The 21876-nt window shown below is 38.7% G+C and overlaps 2 protein-coding genes across 9 annotated transcripts in view; both read left to right on the forward strand.

The window, feature by feature from the left end:
- KIT (KIT proto-oncogene, receptor tyrosine kinase) overlaps positions 1–21876 on the forward strand; it is an 88850-nt gene that overhangs the window by 38860 nt on the left and 28114 nt on the right. For 4 of the 8 annotated variants that reach the window (XM_050790530.1, XM_050790528.1, XM_050790532.1 and 1 more), the window contains exons 3-7: positions 1925–2206; positions 3273–3409; positions 6914–7085; positions 10300–10489; positions 12610–12725. In XM_050790530.1, the coding sequence (XP_050646487.1) occupies positions 1925–2206; positions 3273–3409; positions 6914–7085; positions 10300–10489; positions 12610–12725 (897 nt within the window). The remainder of the gene's footprint in view (positions 1–1924; positions 2207–3272; positions 3410–6913; positions 7086–10299; positions 10490–12609; positions 12726–21876) is intronic. The other 4 variants (XM_050790529.1, XM_050790531.1, XM_050790533.1 and 1 more) reach the window with 1 other exon arrangement.
- The window catches only part of TMEM165 (transmembrane protein 165), a 777160-nt gene that overhangs the window by 37603 nt on the left and 717681 nt on the right, over positions 1–21876 (forward strand). The window lies entirely within an intron of this gene.

Here is a 21876-nt window from a genome sequence, read left to right on the forward strand (position 1 = left end):
GCTTGTCAAGAATGGGCATGCTGGGCAGCAGTGTATCTTGTAGTTGATGTAAAAACTGATCCACTGACAGTTTATGGGGCATATCCAAGTGACGGGAGGAGAAATAGAGTCCTGTTTTCTAGTTCTCAGTGTCCCTAGACTAGGGCTGTCTTTGAAACAGGCCGGAGTGAGAGGCCTTATCCATGGTATTACGAATGAATAATGGATACTTTTATTCTAGATTGGAGATCGTAGGTGCCTCCTGAGTTCAGTTCCTTACTACAGTATTTGGATAAGATGATCCATTCTGTCTTGTCTTCCTTACATAATTGTTAGGGAGCCCGGATGGTACAAATTCTAACATGCTCCATCAGGAGCGAATAAAGCTGACTCTAAAGCTTGACTGTGCCTCTCCGCTTTATCAGTTGTTCTTTCCTAAGTAGGTAGCTGCAAAGAGATATACCCTGGTAAGTCACCACTTCGCCTCAGGGCATGCTTCTGTAATTGCTGAGCTAACCCATGTGCTGTCCTTTACATTCAGGAAGGCATTCTGCAATTTCCAGGTGGTGATGAAGTAGCATGACAGTTGAGTAAATGAGGAAAACTGTTGAATTAGTTAAATCACTCTAACAGGGCTCACAGACTTTCTTCATAGGGAAAGTCATCTTCTGTGTCTTGGAACTATCCTTAATTATAACAAATGTAAGATGTATGAATATTTAAGTAATCTGTGTTAAGGCAATGAAGGAAGGTGGAGCATCGTTGTAGGAGCTAGACTCAAGTGACCTACAAAGAGTAGATAGAACAGTAACTAGCTATGGCCTGGGACCATACATAGTTCAACCATCATGAAGTCATTTATTTGCAGAATAAATTAGTAAGGCTGGGAGATGCGTAATTTATCTTGGAAAACTTTTTTTCAAAATTGGTCAAGGTTAAGGATAAAACACAAACCTATTTCAATGATGTCAAGTTCATGTTTGTGAAACACCTGATTTTCAGATGGAAAGGATAGTTTAAAAACAGATTTTAAATGTAATCTGTGGGCCTAAACATGTATCTGTATTATCATTACACTGTAGAGGGTGGCAGCATATTGTGTATACGGAATTAGGTTTGTCTGCTTCTGTGAGGCCCCAGTCAGCCTGAGCCACTCCCAGTCTGTGCCTGGTGTCCTGTCATAAAGACTGATAGTGTTCACTTTCACTCACAAGCGTCCTGGCGGGCTACGGTATTTGTCACAGCATTCCTGAAACTCACAAGCTCCCCTTGTGCATTTGAAATAATTTGATTTCCAGAAGTTACATTTGCATGTTTCTTCAGAGGAATATCAATCGAGTGAGGCTCACCTATCATGGGTACTAGGTGGCCTGGTGAGAGTTTTCTGGATTCTCTTTAGAATCTGAAAGACTCTGGAGACGGGAAACCCTGGAAAGGGCCCTGCACCGAGGGGTTAGAAGGAGGAAGCCTTTCCTGCTCTCACTAGGAATCATCACACTGGCTTATTGGCGGATGATCCCTGGAGTTGTAATAAAGTTTTCCCAAAGTTTTAAGAGCTCAAATGCTGCTCTCTGTTGGATCTGGGTTTGAGTTCCAATCAGCCATTTCCAGGTCATGTCACTTTAGGAGGGTTGCTTTTATGACGGTGCAGTTTCATCTATGAAATGGCAATAATGATAGTACTGATCACGGGAGGGGCAATTTGAAGATTAAATGAGATTAAGTGTAATGGTGTCCAAGCTTAGTGTGTGATACATGGAAAGCGTTTAATAAATGTTAATTCTCAATAGTACTAGATGGATAAATTTTGCTTTTGTTTACACAGAAAAAAGCAGCCATTTGCGCCACTAGTCATGAAAGGCAACATATTAGATCTTTTACAAAGTGTTTTCAGTGTCTGTGACCAGCCATTCCAACTACTAATTTTGGATATGCGCTTCTACAGATCCTGCCAAGCTTTTCCTTGTTGACCGCTCCTTGTATGGGAAAGAAGACAATGACACACTGGTCCGCTGTCCTCTCACAGACCCAGAAGTGACCAGTTATTCCCTCAAGGGGTGCCAGGGGAAGCCTCTTCCCAAGGACTTGAGGTTTGTTCCTGACCCCAAGGCTGGCATCACGATCAAAAGCGTGAAACGCGCCTACCATCGGCTCTGTCTGCATTGTTCCGCGGACCAGGAGGGCAAGTCAGTGCTGTCGGACAAGTTCATCCTGAAAGTGAGGCCAGGTACTGGCTGTTTCGTATCTGCTTCTGGGAGTTGAGAACTCACTTACCTAAGGAAGACTTCTCTTCTCGTTGGTCCACCTTAGTATAGTCAGTCAGGGAGCTGGCTCTTCATAGTTCCCCCAGCTTCAAAAAATGTCATCTGCTTTTGAGTTTGTTTATTTCATGGTCCTGACCCTGTGTGGCGGTTCCACAACTGCCTCTCATAGAGGCGAATGTATCTGCCATCGATTGGCATTTAGACTGGACTGACTTAAGTCAGCCCAAAGTTTCATAATTGCATCAAGTATTCCTTCCAAGAGAAACCCATTGGGCAGCTTCAATTATGTTGGTTGAAAAGATTAGCATGCAGATGATTCATTCTTTGATTTACTATTGACATGTGAATTGGCTTTCCCTTCAGCTGATCAATTGCAATGCATTCTCAAACTGTTTGAGATCTGAGAAGGAAAATTCCAGTTGACTGTGGAACTTGTTATTGTTGTGCCATTATGTAGAATATTTCGTTAGCTGGAAGATAATCTAGGTTTTAAATCTCAGGGATCATCTAATTCAACACCAGCTGACATTCAGCTATTGAGTACAGTTTTTACTAAGGCTTTTGAAAAAGTATACTTATTGAAATTAGGGAAAATTTGATTATTTAAAGCCTGGGATTTCCAGAAGTGAGCAGGGTAGGATTTGCATGAGAAAGATGCCTGTTTGCTTGAAAGAATATAAGTAGTTGTTGGTCACATCCTCATGACACCATCAAGGTTGTCTGAAGTAAAGATTAAAGCAGCTTCCCTATGCTAGGGCTTCTCTTGGTTTTGAAAAAGCATTTTCCAGAAGCATTATAATCTCACAGTGGGCATTTCTGTTATTTTCACTCAATGTACTTGAAGGAGGCATGATTTAATTGCTGATACCTTCAGATATGCAAGTAGTACAGATAGGTTAGCACCATGCTTTGTATTTTATTTAAAAGATGACAAAGTAAGCTGTACACATTTGAGGAGAAATGGTAAATCAAAATTTCATGCTATAATACAACAAATTATTTGAGGGGCCACATTTCTTTTCATTCTAGCCTTCAAAGCTGTGCCTGTTGTGTCTGTTTCCAAAGCAAGCTATCTTCTTAGGGAAGGGGAAGAATTCACAGTGACATGCACAATAAAAGATGTGTCTAGTTCTGTGTACTCAACGTGGAAAAGAGAAAACAGTCAGGTGAGTGAATTGCTTCATTCTTCTCAACATAGTGTTCTGTCTCTGTGGGAGATGATAAGGTTTCTCTTTAAGAAAGGTCTGTCCTGGAACTACCTCGATTAGTGTAGTGGATTGTCTGGGAGAGTGTTGGGATTGCATATTTCCCCCTTTCATACCTCCACATGGAGATATATACATTTATTATTAGTAACAAATTAATTTTATACATTTATTTTGAGAAACTTGAGGGAACTTCAGATTCGTGTTATTACTTCATGCTGTTTCTTTGAAAAACTCTGTTAGGGACTTAAAAAACATGGTTAACTTCATGAATACTTTGATTTAAACTATTATTGATACTGTTTAGGCCAGACTATTTAAAATATTGAAAAGCGTTGCCACTTCCATACTTAAAAAGAATAGACAGTCTCAGATATTCACCAGAAAACTGTATTTTCTTTCTCTTCCTCTTCCTCCTCCTGCCCCATATTCAACATTGGCAACTTTATACCTGTTTAAAAAACTCTTTGCTAAACAAATAACCATGGTGATTACCATAATGCAAAGACATTGTGATGATATTCATGTAGACCTGTGATGGATGATATCTTGCTAAATGAAGCCTGCCATTGACTGGAAGAATGGATTGTACCGTAGACTATTCTTTCAAACCAATGACTCAGAAACATTTTAGTTTTTGTATCATATAATGTAATAAAAACAATAGCTTAGGTATGGATTTTTGGCTAACCTTACAGAATACAATCCCGTATTAATTGGCTTTCTATAATCCTTGATTTCAGATGAGAGAACAATTTAGACTGGGTATGCATTTCAGCCTCTGTATAACTTGAACATTACCCTTTTTTGAGATGAGAAATTAAATTGCCCCAGGCAGTTTTGTTCTGAACCATTTTTCCCAGGAGCCCTGCATGCCATTCCCAATTAATCCACTGGTGTTGGTAGATAAGCCTTCAGTGTTAGGAGCTCTTTGGGGAAATCCCAGTGTGCACCTCCAAGGGTTAAGGAAAACCAAATCACGTGCAAACAATATGTAATGTGTGACTTGCAGATGGGGCTCATGGCTGTCTGCCAAGTTTCATCCATGAATCTTTTATTGATATCTTTTGGCTTAATTTGGAATACTATTAGCACTATCAAATTATTCAAAAATCCATAATATTTTATTCTGACCCTTTGGAATAAGTTTAACTCACAATGTAATTTAGGGTAAGATGACTTTTTAGCATTGTTGCCATTGTTTGTTTCAGCGCAGGGGAATCCTGGAGTTTGTTCAATACTGTTAATCTTGGTTGGTTAGCTTTCTTAATGCCTCTAAACCCTCGCATTTTTACTTACTTATAATTAGAATCTTTGACAGTATCCTAAGTTATGGGCTTTGGGTTTGGATGTTCAGGCTGCATCTCTTGTGACTGCACTATTCTTTTGGGCGCTGACAAGTTCAGTGTTCCTGTTTGAGTTCTGCTGTGGACTCTTGGGCTCTTGAAAGAACTAGAAGGAAGATACCTTAAATCGAGACTTTAGTATGTTATCTGTCCATTGTCACTCTGCCTTTGTAGAGAAGTCTGTAAAACTATGAACTGGGAAAAGCCAGTTTGAAAATGTTGCTTCACCTTGCTTTTACATCTTCTTGACAATTGATCTTATGCTGTGAAATGGTACATTTCTGCCAGTTATTAGAAGACTCTCTTAGAAGGGGGTAGTAGGAAATCTACAAAGTGTTACACACTGGAAAAGTCTTTAAAGATAGTTTTGTTCCCAAATACGCTTTTGGAAACAAAAGTCAAGCCTAGTGATGCTCTTGACTTACCTAAGATCTCACAATTAGTTAACAGCAAAGCAGGTTTCTGTTCTTTTTAAAAAGTTTGAAACATTCAGCTTTAGCAGTCAACTTTTATGTGTGGTTACTTCAATGTAAAAATATTTGTACAACCATAATAACATTAAAAAATAGGTATAATCCCACCATCATAGATAGCAATGCTGTGTAATAGAAATACATGAACCTTATATGTAATTTTAAATTTTCTAGTAGGCACATTACAAAAAATAAAGGTAAAATTGATTTTAATAATATATTTTATTTGACCCAGTGTGTCTAAAATATTATTCCATAATGTAATGAACATAAAAATTATTAATGAGATGTTTTACATTTTTTTAATACTAAGGCTTCAAAATCCAGGACATATTTTATATTTACAGCACAACTTACTTTGGACTACCAGATTTCAACTGCTCAGTAGTCCCAAGTGTCTAGTCCTTATAAATGCTATATAGTCTGCATTTTTTCATATTTTTTTCTATTTTCCCCTATGCATATATATTATCACGTGATTGCAATTTTAAGGTACATTCAATTTGTGCTTTTTAAATAGGTAAACACCTCTCTTACAGTCATAATGCTATAGTTGATATACATTTAGGTCGTTTCTGAGTTTTTACCACAACCAACATGTTGGAGCTTTTATTTTCTGTTGAGCAATTTCCTCAAGTTAAATTTGCTAGAGTTGATCAGAGGGTATGAACATCCTGGCACACTCCTTTCCAGAAGGATTTTTCTGATTTATAATACTGTCAGATGCTTTATTAGGTTTACCAAAGCCTCGCCAAGGAATCACTCTTGGTCTCATTCCATGTCAATATTAACTCCTTTTACTTTACTTAGTTGTTTTTTTTTTTTTTCCCATTGTGATAGGAGTGTGTGTACATTACAGAAAATTTGGAAGATGCAGAAAGCTATATTTGACTTTCTTTAATCTTTTCAGAAAGCTGTTGTAGCTTATGTTATGGTTTCCCCCATGACTTTTTAAATACGAGAAATCTCTCCATGTCTCGTCTGCAGACAAATAATGAGTGAGATGGTGTTATCACAAGGGTAAATGCACAACCTTTTCTTTTCAGCTCATGCTTAAATAATTTGGGCCTTGTTCTTAGATGTCTGTTACACCTTGAAACTCCCATCAGTGGTTCACAAGATTCTGCTGGGTGAGAACTGCAGGATGAGTTTCCAAGCTAGTTGTTGATATTGTGATTCTGTTTTCATTCTTGCAAATAATAAATTTTAATAAAATAGAACATTATTGTTATTGGCAGTGTGTTTGCTCTCAGTTGTTGGGACATAGAATAGAAAAAGATATAACAGGACATGACAAAAATATGTTGACTCATATTACAAAATATCAGTATCCCATAATATTTCATATATAGCAACTTTTAAAATTTAATGTTGCATAGAATTTGGAATTATACATACTAGGGTTAAGAAATGAATTTTCATTTCTTTCCCAATCATTAATAATGACTGTCTTTCAATATAATCCTGTAATATGAAGTGTTCCAATGACAGACTTGTCATGACGCTTTATTATTCTTACTTAAGTAGTATATAATGAAAGCTAATATGGAGAAGTTAATTGCTGCTATTTTTAATTTATCTAGGAAAGATTCTGAATATAAATTATATGGTAATCTTTATTTTTTTTTCTCCTTTTCTGAAACCAGCAGACTAAACTACAGGAGAAATATAATAGCTGGCATCACGGTGACTTCAATTATGAACGTCAGGCAACGTTGACTATCAGTTCAGCGAGAGTTAATGATTCTGGAGTGTTCATGTGTTATGCCAATAATACTTTTGGATCAGCAAATGTCACAACAACCTTGGAAGTAGTAGGTAAATACCTCTATGGGAATGTTTAAATTACTGGCAGTAGTGAAAGAAGAAATTACTAGATAGTTTCCTTTTTATGTAAATGGAATGTTGAACAGATTCTTAGAATTTTGTTATCACTGAATGAATGTATGAAAATTATTGTAGCCTCTTGCAATGAAAGCACAAAACCAAATTCTACCAGTTTATTGGAGGAAAGTGGAAAGCTGTTACTAAAATTGTTCAAACCTATTATTCTCTGTGCACCCCACCCTCCTTTCCCCACCAAACAAACAAAAGTTGAGGTTTTTCAAAAAAGCTAGTGCTCGCTGAATGACTTGAGTTTGGAAACGGATGTAGAATTTATCAAGGATCACAAATGCTTAGAGCCTGAAGTATTTCTCAGAAACTTTTGGTAGGGGCTCTGCCCCTTGGTTTATTGTTTTGCCACTCATCAGCTCTAGTTCCTTGTAGTAAGGACTGAATTGGACTTTTCCTCCCTAGTATGCCCTACCTCCTTATCTCCCCTGTTCTCTAAGCATAAAGATAATAGCATAAACCTTCAGGAAGGAGTGACATTGGGACACAGGTCATTGGTTCTACAAAGCATAAACTACAACATGGTAATCTGTCCCCGGGCCCCATCATATCTGGTATGTACAATTGGTTTAGCCTTATCTTCTCTACTCTAGAAATTTCACTAAATATTTATTTTCTAGTTAAAGAGAGCAGAGCATAGTGAGTTTCTTCATGCTTTTGATTTCCTGAGATTAATAAGTATTTTTAAATTACTTTGTTTACAATTTTTTTTGTCTTTTGAGTATTGTTTGAATTTAATCCATTTTTCTGTCTTTTTAGTACAGCCATGTTCCTAGTGCTTGACTTTCATTAAATGCTTCTAGGGTGACAAAATTCTTTATCAAAAACAATAATAAAGTGATGCAGTATTTGTTTTCATCTCTTTCCTCGCCTCACCAAATTTCTTCAATAATTTATGTGGCAGTATTAAAGCTTTATGATTATCCCACAATAATCTCGTAAAATTTTGGTGTTTCTGCCCATGTTATAATGGACAGTTTCTCCCCAGACTGAACATGGAAAAGATACTTTACTTGCAATTATAGTCAGCACACAGAAAGTGTACTACTTTGTTCCTAAACATGATTGTGAACCATTTATTAATTTGAATAGAAGGCTATGCTTTTAAAATATTAAACTCCATAAGCACTAATTTGCTAAGTTGATTAGGGAGCATGTTGATATATCAGCTTCAGCTCCAGAAAGCAATTAGTAAGGATGTTTTGAGAACATTGTTGTATGTAATCGGATTTTTAAAATCCATTCATCACTTTCCAAGAATTATCACTGTATGACTGGAAGGACTTGTGGCTGTGAAACCTGAATCTGGTTTTGTATTGTTTTGAGAATGGTTTGGGGTGAAACAGGAACAGGAGGAGACAAAGAGAAAAGTAATTTTTTAGTGGCTGGGAGGAGGATTTGGATCCATCATGGAGTGATGAAGAAAACAAGGCTTTGGGATCACTCTTTTTTTAAGAAATAATTTTTTTAATTATATATTTTTAAGATACGCAACATGATGTTATGGGGTACATATAGATAGTAAAAGGATTACTGTAGTATGAAGCAAATTAACATATTCATCATCTCACAAAGTTACCCTTTCTTTGTTTTTGGTTTTGTGATAAGAGCTGTTAACATTTTACCTGGTTTTGAATTGGGGCCTCTGCCTGTAATCCCAGCACTTTGAGAGGCTGAGGCGGGCAGATCTCTTGAGCCCAGGAGTTTGAAACCAGCCTGGGCAACATGGCGAAACCCCATTTCTACCAAAAATACAAAAATTAGCCAGGCATGGTGACACATGCCTGGGTTGCAGCTACTTGGGAGGCTGAGGCAGGAGGATTGCTTGAACTCAGGAGGTCGAGGCTTTAGTGAGCTGTGATTGTGCCACTGTGCTCCGGCCTGGGCAACAGAGGGATACCCTGTTTCAAACAAAACAAAACAAAACAAAAAAACAAAAGACTAAGTGTCACAATTATTAAGTAAAAGGTATGCTAATGTACTTAAAGCAGTTCTTAGGACATAGTAAGCACATAAATGGTGGCCACAAAGATAATGTTAGCAATTACTTTATTGCCTTCTTTTTCAAGATCTTTTTAATATTATTATATGACCTTTTCTAAGGACTCCATTACTTACTTAACTAGTTCTCTGTTTTGCCAGTTTAAAAATTATAATAGTGTATGATAGTGTAAATAGCACTTTTTTTTTTTGGCCTATAGCTATCTATCTCATTTTAGGAAGAGTTCTCATATGGAAATTACAAGATTTAATCAAGGAATAGATAATTTTAAAAAATCTATATTGCTAAATGCTTCCTAAAAGAATTGTGCCAATTTACAGTGTGTAATTCAGCATGCTACTTTTACCACACTGGCAAAATTATTGAGTTTAGTTAAAATTAGTTTTGCTATTTTTAATAAGTGAAAAGTGATGTCTTATTTTAATTACTAGTTTAGCTAAACATTTTTTCTACATTTTATTCTCCTCTTTTTCCTGTTACATTATTTTACTATATAGACATTTAAAAATATTTATAGATTTAAATTTGTCTTTTATGATGTTTTTCTTCTGTTGCTTCTAAAATGCCTAGAAAACTGCCCGCTCTGTAGAAGTTTCGTAGGAGTCAATTCTGTTATTAAGTTAAAAATATCATTTTATTGTTAAAATGCTCTTTGATTTATCTGTGGTATATGGTAAGAAGACCTAAGGTTATTTTTCTTCAAATACTAAAGAACATTCTTTGAACATGTTTATTAAACATTAGGGGTCCCTTTTTTTCCCTTGATTTATGATACCTTATCACATATACAATTATGTCGGGTCTGTGTATGAGCTCTCTATTTATTCCAAATATTTTTTAACCTAATAAACATCAAGACTAGTAGATTTAGAAGACTTTTAAGATGGTAACAATCTTTAAGAGGATTGCTTAAGATATGGAGATGGGAGAATCAGTATTTCAAATGTGTATCCTTTCTCACTTGTGACAGTGATTCTACAAGAGCAGAATAAAATGGAAAACGGCTAGTTAAAATGCTTTTACTGCCAATTAATACTGGAAATCAATCAATTATCTTTGTAATTCCAAGATGAGGTTCTGTTTTTTTGTCCAGTAGTTGTAGGTAATGGTTTCTTTGTCTTATTTCATTCTAATTAGATAAAGGATTCATTAATATCTTCCCCATGATAAACACTACAGTATTTGTAAACGATGGAGAAAATGTAGATTTGATTGTTGAATATGAGGCATTCCCCAAACCTGAACACCAGCAGTGGATCTATATGAACAGAACCTTCACTGATAAATGGGAAGATTATCCCAAGTCTGAGAATGAAAGTAATATCAGGTAAGAAACAGACCTTGCCCTAGGGGATTACACATTACCCCCTTTTCCACTGGGCTTATCAGATTATTTCTGTAACCCGTACATCCACAAGAAGATACCTGGTAAAGAAGAAATTCTGGGGCTGCTTCCTGTGTCCTCATCCTAGTATTCCATTTTGTTGTGTGTTTAGAGCATGCACATGTGTGCACACATACACACCTGTGGGCCTCAGTTTTCTCACTTGTAAAATGGAGGACAGTTTTCTAGAGATCTGAGCTTAGCTCAAAGCGGTAACTGGCATGTACTCGGGATACAGCAAGTCTCTTCAGAGAAAAAGGGAAGTTAATACTTATAATTGTTTCTTAAAGCTCTAAGAAAACTAAGAGCCAAATAGCTTCGCTTCAGGCAATGAACCCGTGTTCTTTTACATTAGACCTCTCATTTGATCCTCAAAACATTATAGTAAAAATAGTAGCAATAGTAATACTTCAGGTAAGACATAAGTGCTTTTTTCTGAAGCATGGTTCTAAGTACTTTACATATATTCACCCACTGACCTGAAGCCTCACAGACGTTGTGAGCAGCCATTCTTATTTCCCACCATTTTTATAGAAGAGGAGACAGAGGTACAGAGGGGTGAAGTAACTTGACCAAGACGGAATGGCTAATAAGGGCTAAGTACCTGGATAGGGTTTTGCTCTCTTTTTCCAGTCAGGACTGTTGACTGTTGGAAAAATATGGGTGAGAGATGATAGCGTCCCGGGCCAAGGGCTAAAGGTTGGAGGGAAGAGGATAGATTTGGGAGGTCTCCGGGTGATTGAGAGGGCAGGAGAGGCAGGGAGGAGTTGAAGATGGCTTTAGGTTGGGTGGTGAGAGACCATACCATTCAGGGAGAGGAGGAGAAGGCAGAGGGGCAAATTTCTGAGGAAAGACAGTGACTTCAGTTTGCGGTTTCTTGGATTTCAGATTGATAGTGGGATCTTGAGTGGGATTGTTCATGTAGGAAATATATTAGGTCAAACGCCCTAGAAGCAGAGCCTGAGACAGGGATTCTGAGACAAGTGACTTATGCAGGGAGAGAGAGACTGACCAGGGAGTAGGGGAGGAGGGGTGGGGGGGAAGGGAGGCAAATAAGGATGTGGCTCAGATGACCCCAAACCTCAGTCTTATCCGGGAGCTGAGCGGGGCTTTTGCACCTCTCTGGCTGTCAGTCACTTACTGGCTGTAGACCTGGCTGTACAGTCAGCTTCTTCCAAGGACCGCGCAAGGGCAATCCTTGGGAGAAAGCTGCAGTCAAGGGTTTGGGGCCGTGAAAGTAGCTCTGTGGAGGAGACATGGTACAGAGAACCCCGCACTGGAGGTAAAGACGTGAAGCCTGTGGGCCAGCAGCAAGCAGCTCAGTGTGAGAGAGTGGGCTGCCCAGGGAGCTCACACAGTGTGAGAATCGGAACACCGCCTATGGCAAGTTGGTGTTGTGGCCCATGTGGATCGTGTGTGTCATGGGCTGCCCAGGGTGACACATGTACATCGGAGCCCCTGCCAGTAACCCTGACAGGATGGTAGGGTGCTCAGTGTACACAGCCCTATATGGCAGCCTTGCAAGAAGTCAGAAGCTTGAGCAGCAAATACTACCAGGAGCACTGAGAATCTCCGGGGTGGAGGAAAACCAGGAGATGGGGGTGTTGCAAGAAGGAAGGTGAGCAGCGTGGACCTCGCTGAGGGCCCAGAGTGTCTGTATGAGGGCAGTGAGCATGTGCGTGCAGAGCAGGCAAGTTCAGGACACTGTGGAGAGCAGGCTCCTGCAGCACCATGGGCAGGGGCGGAAGTGGTATGGGGACAGCCCGGAGTGGTGGGGGAAGGGGGGAGGTGGTGGGCCAGTGGAGAGACTGCAGCCTCTGTCAGGTTGCCTTTGTGCTTAACTTTCTTCACTCTGTGTTCTCTCACAACAGGCGTTTGTCCCAGATGGAATATGTGTGTGCGTGTGTGTGTATTTGTTAATGTGGATTTTGCTAATATTTACTGAATTAAATGAGTTATATTTTTCCTCAAACAGGCATAGATTTCCAGGTAGAAACTGAAAAAGACATGCCTTCCAAGGCAGACTATCCACAGGTGATTGATTAATTGTCTTTTCTTTGTAGATACGTAAGTGAACTTCATCTAACCAGATTAAAAGGCACTGAAGGAGGCACTTACACATTCCTAGTGTCCAATTCTGACGTCAATGCTTCCATAGCATTTAATGTTTATGTGAATAGTAAGTAACATGAAGGGCTCCTTATCTTTTAATTCTTTATTCTTTTAAAGTTGTGGCTCGTGTTTGTAACAGCTGCAAGGACTCAACTTGTGTTCTATGTAAATAACGTTTCATGATAATCTTGACCTTCACAGAGACTTTGTGGTTTGGTGGTTAGAGTGTGTCAAAAAACCAGTTCCTTGTCCTACATTTCACTGACCACAGGACCTTGTAGAAGTTGCTCAAATTCTGTGTGCTGCCTTTGAAGTAAACAAAGGAGCCATAGAAGTTGACCATAACAGTTGTTTGAGGGAAAATGTATTATTATTGATTGTTGGAATGGGGGGCTAGTGGTTGAATAGGAGCTGAATTACTGTATTAGGAAGGAGATGCTATCGAGCCCTGACATGATTTCTTTGTTACAGTGCCATCTCTTTTGAGGCTGTGATGTTATTTGTGTTTAGATTGTTCTTCCACTGAGACAAATGCAATATTGACAGGCCCATGGCTCGCTACTGAGTACCATGTGGTATGTGGGAGAAGGTAGCAGATGGTTTAAGATGGGAGATGGGCATGGCCATGGGCATCTGTGGGGTCCCACCCACCCCACTCCTACAGCCCACCACTTCTTAGAGAAATGTCTGCTCTGAAGTTGAGGCCAAGGGAGCCCGATTATGAGCTAGAGCTTTTGCCAAGTGCAGGGCTTCTTCCTGGCTCCACTCTGGGCCCTGTGTGCATTTCCAAGGAAGGTGCCTGCCACATCATACCTGCTAGGGCAGGGGAGGCCCCCAAAGACTAGGAATTCCAAGGAGTGGCCCAACAAATGACTCTCAGAATTGGTTTTCCTGGGTGTGTGGAGGATGAGGAGACACCTGGAATATTTCATAGAGAAGAGCTTAGGAGCTGGGCACTTTATGTGTGTTGGGCTATAGGGAGTTGTGGGAACAAAGGCATGGGGCCAATTCCTTGTCTTAAAGGAGCTTACTTTCTGTACAAAGTGTTGTGGTTTTGGTTTTTTTGTTTTTGAGACAGAGTCTCTTGCTCCGTCTCCCCAGCTGGAGTGCAGTGACATGATCTCGGCTCACTGCAACCTCCACCTCCCAGGTTCAAGTGATTCTCCTGCCACAGCTTCCCGAGTAGCTGGGAGTATAGGCGCACCACCACACCCAGCTGATTTCTGTATTTTTAATAGAGATGGGGTTTCACCATGTTGGCCAGGATGGTCTTGAACTCCTGACCACAAGTGATCACTTGCTTCGGCCTCCCAAAATGCTGGGATCATAGGCATGAGCCACCGCTCTCAGCTAGATGTTTTGTTTGTTTGTTTGATTTTGAGACAAACATGTTTTTGTTTTCAAACATGTTGACAAACATGTTGAGCCAGCGTCTGTCTCTGTCACCCAGGGTGGAGTGATCATAGCTCACTATATCCTTGTACTCCTGGGCACAAGAGATCCTCCTGCTTCAGCCTACCAAATAGCTGGGAGTACAGGCATGCACCACCACACACAGCTAATTTTTAAATGTTTTTTAGAGACGGGGATCTTGCTTTGTTGCCTACACTGGTCTTGTCCTCCTGGACTAAAGCGATCCTTCTGCCTTGTCCTCCCAAAGCACTGGGATTATGGGAGTGAGCCACAATGCTCAACCTGTATGAAGTGATTTTACATAATTGTCTTATTTGATGCTACAGCTCAGGAAAGATGGTAGGGTGGGTGGTGTGAACCATTTATAAATGAAGAAAAGAAATAACTGGACAGATTTTTGATTGCTAATCCAGAGTCTTTTGACTATATGAGCATTTCAAAATTTGTGTTTTCTGAATAAGACATTCATACGAGTTTAGATGAAGAAGGTCACATTCATGTAATTAAACACATATCTTTATTACTGGCCTTCCCAGAATCCTAATATGCTGATGTGACTTTGCCGGAGGGGGCCATGGGATAGGAAGTATATATCCCAAACTTATTTGATCACACAGTTCTCCCTTTTCAAGGGAAACATTAATTATTATCTGAGTTCCAGCAAACAGTTTTGATTACATAGCATTTCACTGGCCCTCAATTCAAGTATCTCTAGATTAATTTCAATGTGAATCAGAAAGTAATAGTATATAGAGGCTGGACGTGGTGGCTCGCACCTGTAATCCCAGCACTTTGGGAGGCCGAAACAGGTGGATAACCTGAGGTTGGGAGTTCGAGACCAGCCTGGCCAACATGGTGAAACCCCTTCTCTACTAAAAATACAAAAATTTAGCTGGGTGTGGTGATGAGTGCATGTGATCCCAGCTACTTGGGAGGCTGAGGCAGGAGAATCACTTGAACCCTGGAGACAGAGGTTGCAGTGAGCTGAGATCGCACCATTGCACTCCAGCCTGGGCGACAGAATGAGAGTCCGTCTCAAAAAAAAAAAGTTATAGTATACAGAGCTTAGTATATTACCCATGGACAAAATTACTTGCTTCTGAAAAGTCTTAATGTTCATCTCGTTTAAGAGATGACTGGAGGTAAATCCATATCCTTGCAAGCATAATATGCATATTCATACAGAATTTTATTGTGGCTGCTCTTGTGTGATGCATCTCAACCTTTCTATGGTAAAAGACTTTCTTTTCTAAGATTCCCAATTCATTGTGGATCAATACTTCTTGTAAAATATAGTAAAAACCAATTACTAGAAAAGTGAAATGAAAAAGAACAGCGATATACAAAATACAGGCTCGGGTTTTTCTATGTTTTAGATTCAATAGATGTAAAAATTACTCTCTGTCAAATTGCTCCTCCTCAAGGCTTCTTCTGAGTTTCTTATTTATCTCCTATGCACCAGCAACAGCAGACCGTGGGTGGGGCCCACTCCACAGACCTCACTTTGAGAGCTCAGTGGTTGGGAATTTTATAAAGCAAGGTGCTTTGTGTTATCGCTGTTTCCCTGGCTTTAAGTCCAAAGGGGCGTTTAGATGTGTCTCTTTTCCTCCTTTTTCATGCTTCCATTTGCCAGTGTGTGGTCTGCCAGTTGGTCATGAGATACTGACCTCAGGAAGGTGTTTCTGACTTTTCTGTGGCAGGGATAAAATTGCTACCATTTTACTTACCAGGCTAATTTGCCATTCCCGCAGTCTCAGTTTTAATCAGTGCTGCTGGTGAACCCGTGCCTATTTGAAACTAGATAGGATATGTTGTTAACCTTCCAAAAGGATATCTTCTTGGATTCCCTGTAGGTAGGAGGCCTTTTCTGCATTCTGGAGTGTGGTTCTCTTAATACCCACCCAGCACTTCCTGAGGTCCCACTGTATTTCACTGGATATACAGATGAGGATCATGTTGGTCCTGACCTCAAGTTAAGCTCTTCAGAAAGTCTCTTCCTTGATGTCAGTTTGTTACAAATAGCAAACTGACAAAGGCATTTATTTCACTTACTTAACACGTTGGATTTCTTGATTGCCAAACGTTTGGACAGAGGTAGTAGCATTTACGTTTGAGCTTTAAACTGTCTCTGAGGTATGTTGCAGTTGCTCTTCACAGATATGGTTAGCTGATTTGTTTGTTGATTTTTTAATTGAAAAAAATTTTAGTTAACATTATTATGTGGTAGTATTCTTTTAAATTTTATTTCAATAGTTTTTGGGTTTTAGTTACATAGATAAGTTCTTTCATGGTGATTTGTGAGATTTTGGTGCATCTGTCACCCAAGCAGTGTACACTGTACCCACGTATAGTCTTTTATCCCTCACCCTCCTTCCACCCTTCTTCCCAGGTCCCCAGAGTTCATTCTATCATTCTCATGATTTTGCATCCTCATCGCTTAGCTCTTGAGGTAGGATTTTTTTCATGTTAAATTTTAAAATCAAAAGCTAAAATAATTTTACAGTTTTAAACTTAGGATAGTTGTGGCCTTTTTGGCATCATGTTAGCTGAGCCAGTTACATATGTAGGTGTACTGTATGGTTTATTTTGTGAATAAGCTCAGCCTCAAGGACAAAAGGGATTGTGCTCTGCAAAAATCAGAATTGATAAAAATCAGAATAATGAATGCATAGTGTTAGTGCCGAAATTCAGCCTACTTTTACTCTGTGACACTAATGCATAATTGCTTAATAGATTCATCTGCAAGAAATGCCAGTGAAATCCTTGATTTGGCCTGGTTAAATGTTTGGCGGTTAAAAAATCTATTTGTTTTGAAAATTCCACATGAAAATTTCAGTATATTGAATGTGGGGAAGGGGCATGTTTTAATTGCTTATATGGTAGACTTTAAAAAAATATTGTGCTCTGACAATTTATGTTAAGAAAACCAGTATATAACAACTTGTTAAGCTTAAATGTTCTAATACTGTTTCTAACCTCTCTAATCAAGCCATGATTTACATGGACATGTTGAACTGACTCAGTGACATTTAAGGTGGTTTATAATGGCCAAGAGCTATAACATGGTTGCCATTTTTGAGAACTTCTAGTGGAAACTGATAGGAATTTTCATTAAAAAACAAAGCAAAACCAAAAATTAGTGATTATATCTGCATTGAATTTGCATTACTCTAATTACTTTTGGAATTGCTTATCCAAGATGTGTATAGAAATCAAGTTCTTAGATCTGAAATGTTTGATATCCTTCAGTGAAAATGGTGATTTGTTTTTCTTGGAAGTGAAAATCAGGAAAAAAGTAGAGTTTTGAAACCTTACCTCAGAGTGCTTTCTTAATAGGCATTACCCTTTCCAAAATTATTGGAAATATTAGAAAAAATGACATTGCCAAGATGCTATGGGTAGCTTATGCTACTTATTTAGGAACTGATGGCCTCTTTGGTTCTATTAAATGTCACACAATGAGGTTTTTTGCCAGATCCAGGACAAATAAAAGGCCAAATATGCACTTTAATCCTAATATATCCATTTGGCCTGTTTTCCCACTCCATCTCGTATTTCTTGAATAAATAACAAACTTTATAGTGGACTGAAAGGATAATCAGTAAAGTAAATATTTTGTAGGTTTATTTTGGCTTTAATTTTAAATACCCATGTGAATCCCGAAGTAATTTACATAATTGTAGAAATAAATTATGATTGATATGATAAGCCAGTTGTTTTTCAAACCTTTGGAATGATTTTAAGAAGATCCTGTAACCTCAAAGTGGATAGTTCAAGACATGATTTGGTAGCATTTCCAGGGCGGTATTATGCATTTAAAATATGTGGCAAATGGTATTTAGGGATCATAAGTAGATCTCTTTCCCATCTTAAAGGCTTATCCTTTAATGACGATTTCGGCCAGGGCAGTGGGAGTACTGTGATCCTCACGTGGTAGTGACGGGGAGGCAGACATTGAGAACTGAAGGGCTCCCTTTGATCATTAGCCTTACATAGGATGCATTTAATGTTGAGCTAGATTGAAACCCAAATGGCTGCTGAAGTGCACCAAATTAACTCAGAAGTCACCAATTTCACTGAATTTATGGAAGGGTATTAACAGGGAGTTGAGAAACAATTTAAGGAAATGTTAAATAATGTATTATTTCTAAATCACTGCATCATATAATTAACATCCTATCTGTTGTTAGCAATTATTTATAGGTCATACAGTATACCAAAATCAGCCAAAGCAATAAATCACCCAGAATAAGGCCTCTTGATGAGAAAGATCTCCCCTTTGACCATGTTTGCAAAGTCTGGGCTGCCTTTTAGTGTTTTCGGATATAGTTAAATCCAGTTATGGATGGCTGAACCAATTCTAGTGAGAAACTCCTGCAGATAAAGCACATAGCCAACTAGCTTTTGGCCAGTCTACCAGAAGTGATCACAGGTAGACTACTGTCAGTGCATTTGTATTGCTGTTAAAAAACAAAACAAAACAAAACAAAACCCGAGGCTGGGTGATTTATAAAGAGAAGAGGTTTATTTGGCTCAGAGTTCTGCAGGCTGTAAGAAACATCTGCTTCTGGTGAGGGCTTCAGGAAGCTTCCACTCGTGGTGGAAGGGGAAGGGGAGCAGGCATCACATGGCGAGAGAGCGAGAGAGGAGAAGAAGGGTGCCAGGTTGTTTTTAAAACTCAGATCTCGAGGGAACTAATAGTGCGATAAGTCACTCATTCCCTCTAGGACAGCACCAAGCTAATCATGAAAGAAAGATCTGTCCCCATGACACAGACACCACCCATCAGGCCCCACCTCCAGTATTCAGGATCAGTTTTTAAACATGAGATTTGAAGGAGACAAATATTCAAACTGTATCATAGACCTGGGAAGCCAGCCATATAGATGACTTCACCTGTTTGCCAGCTCTCCGGGTCACCCACCTGACTGGAATCTCCAAGTACCCTTATCCAGAGTAAAATAATAATGGCAGTCTTGCCTGCAAGGACTGCTCAGATTTGGTCCTTAAGGCCACTGTGCTGTTCAGGAAGATCCTCACAAAAAAGAGCGAAGTTACTAGAACTTCAACTTTTTTGGAAGATGGAAATGTCTTCCCACCACTTAACCTATTAGCTTTTTATTTCCATTTTTTAAAAAAATGGTAGGACCTTTCAAAAACATGCGTGTCCAAACCATACTTGTGTTAGAGGCCACAAATTTGAAGACTTGATGTTGATTTTTGCTTGAAAGTCTTTGCTTTTCAGTGTTTTCCCCCATTAGGTGGATTCTGTTAGAGTGACTTCCTCTTATATTAAATAATTAGAATTTTTAAACATTAAATAAAGTGCTGAATAGGACTCCTTTCTGATTTATTTACTTGCTTTTGAGAGTTTGCTCTAAGGCTGCAACAGTAACTGGAACATAGCTTGGTTTGTGTGAACATTTGTATACTGCATATGTTTTTAAATTAAAACAATTTTTTCTTATTACAAAAGCATTATGTGAAGGGTAGAACAATTAGAAAATGTAAATAAGTAAAAATAAAAATCATTTTAAATTTATTTTTACTTTTTATGTTTCTTTACTTTTTATGGATTACCATTACTAATATTGTTTATTATATATTCCTCCAGACCATTTTTTTAATAAAAATGAGATCATATTGCTTTATAACCTAGATTTTTGGCGCTGCACAACAAAAGCATTGTGAATGTCTTTCTATAACATCATTTTGGCATCTCAGTGTATGGATCTTTTATAATTTCTCTAGCCCATGCGTGATGCAATTTTGAGACATCCGGGAGTGAGGTGGGACTTTGAAATGATGTGACTGAATTTTAAAAGAAACCCGTCAGATGATTATTTAAAGTTTATAATTATCTTGTTTAATCTCTAACGAGTGACCTTGCTTAAGTGGCTAGAAGTTAATAAGGTTATCATCTGTCGTTATTTTTCATGCTCTGTGTCTTCAATATATGATATGGTAGATATACTGTGCTATCTTTCAGGATAGTTTTAAATTAAGGAATAATTTTCAGATCTTCTTAGTGTGGTAACTAATCTATGTAAAAATCATTGCTTGTCTTTTCACATTAATCTTTTTATAGATAATGTGTGTTCATTTGAGATATCTGACAGTGTTTGAACTCTGTTTTTATTTCCTCTTCCTGAACTTGAAATGAGATTTTGTTCTCAAATTGCTTGGGAATTATGAATGTTGTTTTTGATGTGACACTCTAATATCTCTTTCTCCTTATAAAGAGGATCTCTGTGGAGGCAAGAATTGTTATAGATGTTTAAATTGGAAAAAAAAAAAAGATATAATGGCAACCTACTTTTAAAGTAGAACTTGATTCTCTTCTGTTCTGAAAAAATGTAGCAGATGTAGCTCTGAACTAAGCTAAACATCTTCCCCTCCTCAAAGGTTGGTGTCATTACTGTTCCTCCCTATCTCATAAGAAAGTTGGTCTGGTGGATGTGTTGCTAATTTAGGGGCCCTGATGTAAACACTGAACCTGTAAGAGAACCAGGTAACCTGTCTGGATCCATAGCCCTTGGTTGCCCCCGTTTGTGTGGTTTGGCTATTTTTTTATATTGATGGTGGAAAAGCAAGAGAAACAGGTTTAGGTATGTAGCCATATAAACTGCTGGAATTGACTCTAAACTTGGATACATAGACTTTGCTAAAAGCATTGAGTGGCCCCTTTTATATTGTGGAACTTCCACTTTGTGGAGATTTTCTTTTCAATTGAGCCACTTGTTTTTACATCAGATTAGCTTCCTTCATTTACAGGTGTATGCAAGGTCACCTGTAATGTAGTGAAATTTAAATTAATCCAAGAATAGGGACTTAATGTTTCCATGGGCATTCTGTCAATACTCGTCTTCTCCACTTCTGAATTATGTGGCAAAGTGAATTAGCTACTTTTCCAGAGTAGGAAAAAGGAGAGTTTGTCCCATGCCTGCACTGCTCGGCAGCAAGCAGAGTGGAATTGTGATGTGTGTACAGGTCTTCTTCCCCACGGCTGGGTGATACAGCAACAGTGCTCCTGTAAATTGAACAGTGATTCTGGCTGAAGAAATCTCTGTCCAAGTAGTTTCATCATTTTTCAACATAATCTCGCAATTGGGATATCTTTTTGATTGCTGTTTAGAACAGGGGTTGGTAGAACTATAGTCTGCTGGCCAAAATTGGCCTGTAGCTTGTTTTTGTTTTGTTTTGTTTTTTTGCTTTTGAGACAGAGTCTTGCTCTGTCGCCTGAGCTGAAGTACAGTGGCACAATCTTGGCTCACTGCAACCTCCACTTCCCAGGTTCAAGCAGTTCTCCTGCCTCAGCCTCCTGAGTAGCTGGTATTACAGGCACCCGCCACCATGCCTGGCTTATTTTTGTATTTTTAGTAGAGACAAGGTTTCACCATGTTGGCCAGGCTGGTCTTGAACTCCTGACCTCAAGTGATCCTCCTGCCTTGGCCTCCCAAAGTGCTGGGATTACAGGCGTGAGCCACTGTACCCAGCCTATAACCTGTTTTTGAATGGCTCACAAACTAAGAACGTTATTGAATTTATTTTTGAGTAGTTGAAAAAAATCAGGAGATTTCATGAGACATGAGAGTACAACTCAAATGTTAGTGCCCACGAAGAAAGTTTTATTGAAAACAGCCATGCCTATTTGATTATATGTTGTCTATGAGCACATTTGTCCTACAGCTGCAGAACTGAGTTGCAGGAAAGACCTGATGACCCACAAATCTAAAATAGTCACCTGGAATATTTATCTCACCCCTTTAGAGTAAAACTTTGTTGAGCCCTAGTTGAGAACATCA

Source organism: Macaca thibetana, chromosome 5, assembly GCF_024542745.1.
Source record: "Macaca thibetana thibetana isolate TM-01 chromosome 5, ASM2454274v1, whole genome shotgun sequence".
Taxonomy (NCBI): domain Eukaryota; kingdom Metazoa; phylum Chordata; class Mammalia; order Primates; family Cercopithecidae; genus Macaca; species Macaca thibetana.